General features: G+C 39.3%; 1 protein-coding gene across 1 annotated transcript; it reads left to right on the top strand.

Moving 5' to 3' along the window:
* The first annotated feature begins 367 nt into the window (after positions 1-367).
* On the top strand, positions 368-8,906 carry LOC130682165 (ATP-dependent RNA helicase DDX3X-like). Its single transcript, XM_057496314.1, has 8 exons — positions 368-430; positions 6,711-6,855; positions 6,986-7,130; positions 7,348-7,529; positions 7,601-7,718; positions 7,944-8,097; positions 8,368-8,504; positions 8,703-8,906. Exons 1-8 carry the CDS (start codon positions 393-395, stop codon positions 8,780-8,782), a joined length of 999 nt encoding a protein of 332 aa, XP_057352297.1. The 5' UTR covers positions 368-392; the 3' UTR covers positions 8,783-8,906.
* The last annotated feature ends 1,911 nt before the right edge of the window (positions 8,907-10,817 follow it).

Here is a 10,817-nt window from a genome sequence, read left to right as displayed (position 1 = left end):
AAGTAACAAGGGGAATTTTGATGTCAAGAATTTTTTAAAGAATGAACAAATTTGGGGTCTTTAAGTTTAATTCATAAAATTTCTTTTTAGGAAAATGGAAGGTATGGACGCCGTAAACAATACCCAGTTTCCTTAGTTTTAGCTCCTACAAGAGAACTGGCTGTACAGATCTATGAGGAAGCCAGAAAAGTAAATATGCATTTTACTTATTGTTGCTATTTTTAATTAGTGATACATTTCTGACTACCCAATGAATCCTTTGCTTACAGTTTTCATACCGGTCTAGAGTTCGACCTTGTGTGGTTTATGGTGGTGCTGATATTGGTCAGCAGATTCGAGATTTAGAACGTGGATGTCACCTGTTAGTTGCCACTCCAGGGCGTCTACTGGATATGATGGAAAGAGGAAAAATTGGATTAGACTTCTGCAAGTAAGTTAATTTCTGTATCTGAGGTGTAGCTTTCTTTTGGTATCGTTAATCTACAATTACATGAGGAATATTATATTGCCTATACTTCCCCCATCACCAGGCCTCCGCCGAAAACCTCATTACAGTCAGTTTCCATCAGCATGTTAAGATGCTGTAGAATCACTACTTCTCTTCTCTGTTGCAAAGCCCTCCTCGTGCCACCACTCCCCATATCATACATGCAAATCATAATGCCCCTGTCTTTTTTAACCCCCTTATCCCTCCCTTCCCACCCATCCTCCCCAGTCCCTTTCCCTTTGGTAACTGTTAGTCCATTCTTGGGTTCTTGGGGTCTGCTGCTGTTTTGTTCCTTCAGTTTCTTCTTAGCTCTTCTACTCCACATACGAGTGAGATGATTTTGTACTAGTCTTTCTCCTCCTGGCTTATTCCTCTGAACATAATAAACTCTAGCTCCATCCATGCTGTTGGAAATGATAGGATTTGTTTTCTTTTTGCAGCTGGATAATATTCCATTGTGTATATGTACCACTATCTTCTTTATCCATTCATCTCCTGATGGACACTTAGGTTGCTTCCATTTCTTGGCTATTGTGAATAGTGCTGCGATAAACTTAGGGGTGCATATGTCTTTTTCAAACTGGGCTGCTGCATTCTTAGGGTAAATTCCTAGGAGTGGAATTATTGGGTCAAACGGTATTTCTATTTTGAGTTTTTTGAGGAACCTCTGTACTGCTTTCCACATGGTTGAACCTAATTTACATTCCCACCAGCTGTGTAGGAGGGTTCCCCTTTCTCCACAACCTCGCCAACATTTGTTGTCATTTGTTTTTTCGATGCTGGCGATCCATACCGCTGTGAGGTGATATCTCATTGCGGTTTTCATTTGCATTTCTTTCATGACTAGTGATGTGGAGCATCTTTTCATATCTCTGTTGGCCATCTGCGTTTCTTTGGAGAACTCTCTAGTTTAGCTCCTCTGACCATTTTTGGATTAGATTATTTGCTTTTTGTTTGTTGAGGTGCACGAGCTCTTTATATATTTTGGATGTCAACCCTTTAATCGGATCTGTCATTTATGAATATATTCTCCCATACTGTAGGATTCCTTTTTGTTCTATTGATGGTGTCCTTTGCTGTACAGAAGCTTTTCAGCCTGGTATAGTCCCGCTTATTCATCTTTGCTTTTGTTTCCCTTGCCTGGGGAGATACGTGCATGAAGAGGTCTCTATCCGGTTCTGCTGGTCTGTGGGTCTGTTGTGGTGACAGTACCAAATTGTCTTGATTACTGTGGCTTTGAAGTAGAGCTTGAAGTTGGGAAGCAAAATGCCCCCCACTTTATTCTTCCTTTTCAGGACTGCTGAAATGGGGGTTCCATGTGAATTTTAGAGTTGTTCCAGTTTGTTAAAGAACGCTGTAGTATTTTGATATGGAGTGCATTAAATTTGTAAACTGCTTTAATGAGTTTGGCCATTTTGACAATATTCATTCTACCTGGGCAAGAGCATGGGATGAGTTTCCATTTGTTAGTGACCTCAGTTTCTCTTAAGAGTGTCTTGTAGTTTTCAGAATAGAGGTCTTTCACTTCCTTGGTTAGGTTTTATACCTAGGTATTTTATTCTTTTTGATGCAATTGTGAATAGAATTTTTTTCCGATTTCTCTGTCTCCAAGTTCATTGTAAGTGTATAGGAAAGCAGTAGATTTTCTGTGTATTAATTTTGTATCCTGTAACTTTGCTGAATTCAGATATTGGTTCTAGTAGGTTTGGGGTGGAGTATTTAAGTGTTTTTATGTACAATATCATGTCATCTGCAAACAGGACAATTTGATCTGACCTCTTCTTTACCAATCCGGATTCCTTGTATTTCTTTGTTCTGTCTAATTGCTGTGGCTAGGTCCTCCAGTACTATGTCGAATAACAATGGGGAGAGTGGGCATCCCTGTCTTGTTCCCAATCTTAGTAGTAAAGCTTTCAGCTTCTCACCGTTAAGTATGATGTTGGCTGTGGGTTTGTCATATATGGCCTTTATTATGTTGAGGAACTTGCCCTCTCTAGCCATATTGTTGAGAGTTTTTGTCGAGAATGGATGTTTAATTTTGTTGAACACTTTCACAGTGTCTGTGGAGATGGTCATCTGGTTTTTGTCTTTCTGTTTGTTGATGTGGTGGATGATGTTGATGGATTTTCGAATGTTGTACCATCCTTCCGTCCCTGGGATGAATCCTACTTGGTCATGGTTTATGATCCTCTTGATGTTTTTTGAATTCTGTTTGCTAATATTTTGTTGAGTATTTTTGCATCTATGTTCGTCAGGGATGTTGGTCTGTAGTTTTCATTTTCTGTGGAGTCTTTGCCTGGTTTTGGTATTAGAGTGATGCTGGCTTCATAGAATGAGTTTGGAAGTTTGCCCGCCTCTTCTATTTTTTGGAAAACTTTAAGGAAAATTGATATTCTGTCTTCTGTGTATGTCTGATAAAATTCTGTGGTAAATCCACCTAGCCCGGGGGTTTTTCTCTTGAGTAGTTTTTTGATTACTGATGCAACTTCGTTGCTAGTAATTGGTGTCTTTAGATTTTCTCTTTCTTTCTTGGTCAGTCTTGGAAGGTTGTATTTTTCTAGGAAGTTGTCCATTTCTTTGAGGTTTCCAGCTTGTTAGCATCCAGATTCTCATAGTATTCTCTAATAATTCTTTGTATTTCGGTGGGGTCCGTCGTGATTTTTCCTTTCCTATTTCTAATTCTGTTGATGTGTGTAGAATCTTCTTTTTCTCTTACTAAGTCGGACTAGGGGCTTATTTCGTTTATTTTCTGAAAGATCCACCTCTTCATTTCATTGATTTTTTCTATTGTTTTATTCTTCTCAATTTTATTTATTTCTACTCTGATTTTTATTATGTCCTTTGTTTTGCTGACTTTGGACTCATTTGTTCTTTTTCCAGTTTCAATAATTGTGACTTTAGACTATTCATTTGGGATTTTTCTTCCTACTTTAAATAGGCCTGTATTTCTATACTTTCCTCTTAGAACAGCCTTCGCTGTGTCCCGCAAAAGTTGGGGCTTTGTGGTGGTGTTGTCATTTGTCTCCAAATATTGCCTGATCTCTTTTAAATTGGTCATTATCCATTGATTATTTAGGAGCACGTTGTTAAGCCTCCATGTGTTTGTGAGCCTTTTTGCTTTCTTTGTACAATTTATTTCTAGTTTTACACTTTTGCGGCCTGAGAATTTGGTTGGTAAAATCTCTACCTTTTTGAATTTACTGAGGTTCTTTTTGTGGCCTCATACGTGGTCTACTCTGGACAATGCTGCATATGCACTTGAGGAGAGTGTGTATGGGTGTAGAGTTCTATAGAAGTCTGTTAGGTCCTTCTGTTCTAGTGTGTTGTTCAGTACCTCTGTGTCCTTAGTTTCTGTCTGGTGGTGAGCTGTCCTTTGGAGTAAGTGGTCTGTTGAAGTCTCCTAAAATGAATGCATTGCATTCTCTTTCCTCCTTTAGTTCTGTTAGTATTTGTTTCCCATATGCTGATACGCCTGTGTTGGGTGCATGTATATTTATAATGGTTATATCCTCTTGCTGGAATGACCTCATTCTCATTACATAATGTCCTTCTTTATTGCTTTTTACTTTCTCTGTTTTGAAGTCCATTTTGTCTGATACTAGTACTGCAACACCTGCTTTTTTCTCCCAGTTGTTTGCATAAAATATGTTTTTCCATCTCTTGACTTTTAGTCTGTGTATGTCTTTGGGTTTGAGGTGTGTGTCTGTTAAGCAGAATATAGATGGGTCTTGCTTTTTTATCCATTCTGTTACTCTGTGTCCTTTGATTGGTTTATTCAATCTGCTTACATTTATGGTGAATATTGAAAGATATGTATTTATTGGCATTGCAGGCTTTAGATTTGTGTTTACCAAATGTTCAAGGGTAGCGTCTTTACTACCTGTCTTACAAACTTCCTTATTAAGCTATTATACACACAGTCTGATGATGATTTCTCTCCCTTCTTATTCCTCCTCCTCCATTCTTTATATGTTAGGTGTTTTATTCTGTACTCCTTGTGTTTCCTTTGACTGCTTTTGTGCGTAGTTGATTTTATTTTTTGTGTTTAGTTAGTGTTTGGTTGGTGTGCTTTCTTTGCTGTGATTTTATTTTCTGTGGTGACATCTATTTAGCCTTAGGAGTGCTCCCATCTAGAGCAGTCCCTCTAAAATACCCTGTAGAGGTGGTTTGTGGGAGGCAAATTCCCTCAACTTTTGCTTTTCCAGAAATTGTTTAATGCGTCCTTCATATTTAAATGATAATTGTGCTTGATACAGTATTCCTTGTTCTAGGCCCTTCTGTGTCATTGCATTAAATATATCATGTTGTTATCTTCTGGCCTGTAAGGTTTCTGTTGAGAAGTCTGATGATATCCTGATGGTTTTCCTTTGTAGGTGACCTTTTTTCTCTCTCTGGCTGCCTTTAAAACTCTCGCCTTGTCCTTGGTCAATGCCATTTTAATTATGCGTCTTGGTGTCCTCCTCCCTGGGTCCCTTGTGGTCTTCCAAGGTCTGAGAGACTATTTCCTCCCCCAGTTTTGGGATGTTTTCAGCAGTTATTTCTTCAAAGGCACCTTCTGTCCCTTTTCCTCTCTTCTTCTTTTGGTACCCCTTTAATGTGGATATTGTCCCATTTGGCTTGGTCACACAGTTCTCTGAATGGTCTTTCATTCCTGGAGATCCTTTTATCTCTCTCTGCCTCAGCTTCTCTGTGTTTCTGTTGTCTGCTCTCTGTTCCATTAACGGTCTCTGGCACCCCAGCCAGTCTGCTCTCAAGTCCTTCCAGAGATTGTTTTATTTCTGTATTCTTCCTCCTAACTTGATCCTTTAGCTCTTGCATATTTCTCTGCAGGTCCATCAGCATGGTTATGACGTTAATATTGAATTCTTTTTCAGGGAGTTAGGTTAAATCTATCTCTCCAGGCCCTCTCTCGGGCACCAAGAGTAATTCTGGACTGCACCAAATTCCTCCGCCTTTTCATGGCGGTAGAGGAAGCTGTAGGCAGGTAGCGCTTGTGTCACAAAGTCCTCTCCTGCTTGTTGGTCACCTTGCCCTTCTCCGCTGCCTGTGCCGGTTACCCACACACCAGGAGCAGCTTCTGGTTTTATTTCCTGAGCTGCTGCAGGCGGTGCAGCCATCGGGGCATCCCCGGGCCCTGCGGGGAGAGGCAGGCACACTGGGTGTGCTCTCCTGCGATAACGGCTACCCTTCACACCCTGTCCCAGCTTCCTCTGTCTGTGCCGGGCTGCCACATGCCGTGGAGCCTCTGAGTCTGTCCCCGGTGGCTGTGGAGGAGGCCCTGGGCAGCTGCTGTGGGCGCAGCTACTCTCAGGCTGCTCCCCTGCTGTGGCAGGACCACTCGGGAAGGGTAATTGACAGGAGGCTGTTTAACCACCATGAGGGGCTTCAGAACTGCACTTCTGCTCAGAGTGTTAGTGTTTATGGTGCCTGAAGTTCCCCAGGATACCCAGCTGCTGGTCTGAGTGTGGCTGGATGCTGTGAGGCCTCTTTCTCTTTACGTCTTTCAAAAAGCACTCGCTTTTCTTTTGTCCCTAGGGCACCAGCAGTGGCAACCTGCTCACATGTTTTACTGTTGCGTTTCCCTAATATCCAGCACACCATGTACTGTGTGTCTGTGCTCCCGGTGAGGATGACTAGGGCTTGGTATTTAGCATACCTGGGCTCCCTCACCCTCCTCACTCCAACTCCTCTCCTCCCGCTGGTGGGCGGGGGTTGGTGGAGTGCTCAGCTCCTGCCGGTCCTCAGCTTGTATCTTACCCCCTTCATGAGGCGCTCGGTTCTCGCAGCTGTAGATGTAGCCTTACTGTTTGTTGTACTGTATCTTCTGGCCTCTCTTTTAGGAATAGTTGTATTTGTTGTATTTTCAAAAATATATATGGTTTTGGGAGGAGATTTCTGCTGCCCTTCTGTCGCCACCATCTTGGCCCCTCCTCTGAGATGAAGCTTTTTTAATATTAGTGGTCATTTTGTAGTGATTTATTAGTATTTAGATTAAAACATGAATGATTTTAACTTTCTACATAGTCTTTGAAAAATAACAGTTAGCCTGTATTGGTACAGAGTCAAGTAATAATCTCCTTTGCTTGTGTGACTTAAGTGTATTTCATGTGTTACTTTGTGTAGTAAGAGTGTTGGATAAATGTATCAAGCTTAATTAAAGACACAACTATATTCAACTGTAAGTTTCTCATCAGATCCTAAATTGGGTGTTTTTTTGTAACAGATACGTAGTGTTGGACGAAGCTGATAGAATGCTGGATATGGGATTTGAACCTCAGATACGTCGTATAGTTGAACAAGGCAGTATGCCACGGAAGGGTATTCGCCACACCATGATGTTCAGTGCTACCTTTCCTAAGGGAATACAGGTGTTGTTTTTTTAGAAAAAATACAACTTCCTTTTTTAGAACGTATTTGTTAATAAGTACTTGAGTGTCTTCTGACACTTAAAAAGTTAGAGTAATAATACTTCAGGCTTTTATTTTTCCCTTTTTTCAGTGGCTTGCTCATGATTTCTTGGATGATTATATCTTCCTGACGGTAGGCAGAGTTGGCTCTACGTCTGAAAGCATCACGCAGAAGGTAGTTTGGGTGGAAGAGTCAGACAAACGGTCATTTTTGCTTGACCTCTTAAATGCAGCAGGTAAGGTGAATTATAAGTAGTGTCAGCTAGGTGTAAGAAAGATCAGTTTGGCTCTCCTTAGCCTCTACCTTGTCTTTCACTTACCTTCTTAAGTGTTAAGTTTTTATTAGCTCCATGTGCTTGTTTACCTAGCACAAAATGAAAGCCAGTTAATATTTAGAAAAGGTAATTACACCTGTTGCTGTTAGTAAACAAAATCTTACATACAATTTTTCAGGGAAGGATTCACTGACGTTAGTGTTCGTGCAGACCAAGAAGCGTGCCAGTTCTCTCGAGGATTTCTTATCCTGTGAAGGATATGCTTGTACCAGTATTCATGGAGATCGATCACAGAGGGATAGAGAGGAGGCCCTTCACCAGTTCCGTTCAGGAAAAAGCCCGATTCTAGTGGCTACATCCGTGAGTACATTTTTGTTTTTGGGTTATGCATGTTTGACTATTGCTTTCTTTTAACAAAAGTTATTTTTCAGGTGGCAGCAAGAGGATTAGACATTTCAAATGTGAAACATGTAATCAATTTTGACTTGCCAAGTGATATTGAAGAATATGTACATCGGATTGGTCGTACAGGACGTGTAGGAAACCTTGGTAAAGTGTTTTAGTTTGACACAGAATCTGAAATACTAGAACCTTTATTTTTAAGGGAAGGTTGGACATGACATCAATCAGGTGTCAGATAACAGTTATTTGTATTCCAGTTTAACTTGAATTATAACGTCACATTTTTGAGTTGTGGTTATTCTGCATATAAGTAAAAACACTGAGCAACTTCACAGGAATCCAGGCATTATATACATATTTGGACTCTTGTAGGCCTTGCCACCTCATTCTTTAATGAAAGAAATAGAAATATCACAAAGGATTTGTTGGATCTACTTGTTGAAGCTAAACAAGAAGTGCCATCTTGGTTGGGAAACATGGCTCATGAACACCACTGTAAGGGCAGCAGTCATGGACATTCTAAGAGGTACGGATTGTTTCCAGCCTTCTTATTTTTCTCTATGGGGGTTAAGTAAAATACTGTGCACAATTCGCATACTTGGATAAGGGATGGCCTTAGGAAGGCTGAAGTGGAGTCAAAAATGTTGATGTTAACTGCTCAGGTCTTCAGGAACACTATTTGAGGAATTGACCACATTGGAAACTGGTTTGAAAAATCAGAAATAGTGGGTCTATGGACAGGAATTGTCATTTTATTGAATTTCTTGTTCATTAAAAGAATTTTTCCTTTTAATAGTAGATTCAGTGGAGGATTTGGTGCCAGAGACTATCAACAAAGTAGAGTTTCCACCAGTTCTGCCTTTAGTAGTAGTCATGCAAGCAGCAGCCACAGTGGTGGAGGTGGTGACAGCAGCAGCAGAGGATTTGGTGGAGGTAACATAATTTTTTCCATTTCATATTTTTGGCAAAGACTTCTTTTTTTCAAAGAATAAATTAGTGGAGAAATTTAATTTCTAAAGAACACAAAATCCAATTCTGTAGCTATCTTTTACAACGTTTATATTTAAAGTACTTGAGAAGAAAACTTACTTAAAAGTGCTGGCTGAATTTTTTTTTAATATCTCTTGACAGCTGGTTATGGAGGCTTCTACACTAGTGATGGACATGGAGGAAATTACAGCTTCCAGGGTGTCAGCTGCTGGGGCAATTGAATCTGCTTTACAACAAAGTCATCCTTGTAAACAACCTCATCTGGAAACCACATGTATCTTAGCCAGAACATATCGTGTAGCTTTAAGAACTGCTGTCCAGTTACCAACTGTGATTGTCCTGAAAATTCAACGGAGCTCAAAGACACAAGAAGAAAACAGTAGTCAACAGTCTATTAATAAAGTTGATTTAAAGATTTAATTGATGTAGCTTAGATTAACCCCCCCCTCCTGCTTATTCCCACCCCAAACTGCATTTATACTTTTTTGACTAAGGATCGTTTGTTAATTGTGACTTAAACTTAGGACAACTTACTGTTTTGATGTCCTTTTGGCTCACTAATGCCCAAAATGTCAATCGTTCAAATAAAGATACTGAAGTTGGGCTAAAATCAAACCTTGGCACACAGGTCTAATGATGTCACTTAGCAGGAATCATCAATTTGATATAAATGTAAAGGAAAAAACTTGGGCAGTAGCTTGTGTTGAGACATTTTCATAAAGGAAGACTGGGAAGAAGAACATCTTAGTGCTGAATTAGTTCAAAATGTGGCGAATTGTACTAAGTGATTTGCTCACTCTATTCTGGTTTGGCATTTAGAACTTTTGAGCCATTGCAGCTATGTTGAGGTGGCAAGTACAAATGTATCCATATATATTTCAAAACATTCTTCAAGCATTTTGCAAGTAATACAACTCCTCTTGTAACGTTTAGGGTAAAGTCAGGCAAATGTGGGCATACTATTAGGAAAAGTGAAGAGGTTTGATAACAAGTGCTTGGAGGGGATTTCATCTTAATTAGATGTTTTTGATGCTGGCCATGCATGAAATTTAAATAGTAGATGACTGACCCATGGCAATTTACCAGTCCTCTTTATGGGTTAGAATTTAGTCTTTAACGCATGCTAGTGTTGATGTTTCTTGGTCAAGAGGATATAAGCAGGATTATACAGCAGGCTTTAATACAGACTCACATTAGTCTGTTAAAACTGCACTGAAATGTTAAAATGGCTTACTTTTGTAGACTTTGTAGATTAGAGTAATAAACAAATCCTTGAGATCAAAGAGGATGAAAATATGTACTCTACTGCACAAGGTGTCATTTCTCTATACTGCAGTTGTATTCTTAGTTGCATACAATTCCATTATATTTATAACCTCTTTCCTAACTTGGCCAAAGACAATTGTCCATCCCTAAAAATACCTCTGCCACTTTGAACTCTCTGCTAATTTTGTGTCTGGAATGCAGCAATCTTTGCCAGTTAATCTTGATGATGGCATAATGCAAAAACATCATAAAGTGCAGGAGATTTCAAGCATATTGTGCCTTGTAAAACATAAGTAGTATAGGCATTTGTTATGGTGCTATTACACTTAGTGTAGAGGTTTAGACTCTTGTACATTTTCACCATAACTTTCTACAAAGTTCTTACTGCAGTCAGAGAATTTTATATATGTGTCTTGTGTGCGTGTTCTAAAATTCCAATCTTATTCTGTCTCTTGGACATGGTTGAAGGCAGCTTGTTAACTATACATTCTAAAATGTTATTTGGAACCACAGAGTGGTCGTTGAAATCTATTTGCACACAATAGATTTTAGATACTTTTTGTTGCTAGTTTGTGTAATATTCATTGAATATTTTGAAACATAATTTATTTTTTGTAAGCCTAAATGTGTTCTTAGAAAGTTTAGAGAAACTTGACCAGAGGACAGTATGAAAAACACTGGCACTTAAATGTTGAACATCACTGTATGTGAAAATGTGTTTCAGGGTAGTATGAGCTTTTAATGTTAAGTTTTATTAAGCTTGACTCAGATTAATCATTGGCAGTGTAGCTAGCCAATGATTTCTTGACAATATTTAAGGACAAATGGGCAACTTGAAATTAAAATATGCCAAGGTTTTGATATACTTAAAATATTCATGAAACATTTGTGAACACTGGTGTGAAGTATCCACATTATCAAAAGGTTCTCTTAGTTTTGTTAAGGTATATGTTTGGTTTGGTTTCTAGTAACTAGCATATTTGCAATCCT

This window comes from Manis pentadactyla, chromosome Y (assembly GCF_030020395.1).
Source record: "Manis pentadactyla isolate mManPen7 chromosome Y, mManPen7.hap1, whole genome shotgun sequence".
NCBI classification, from domain to species: Eukaryota; Metazoa; Chordata; class Mammalia; order Pholidota; family Manidae; genus Manis; species Manis pentadactyla.
Note: the sequence above shows the minus strand (reverse complement) of the source record. Positions and strands in the feature narration are given on the sequence as shown.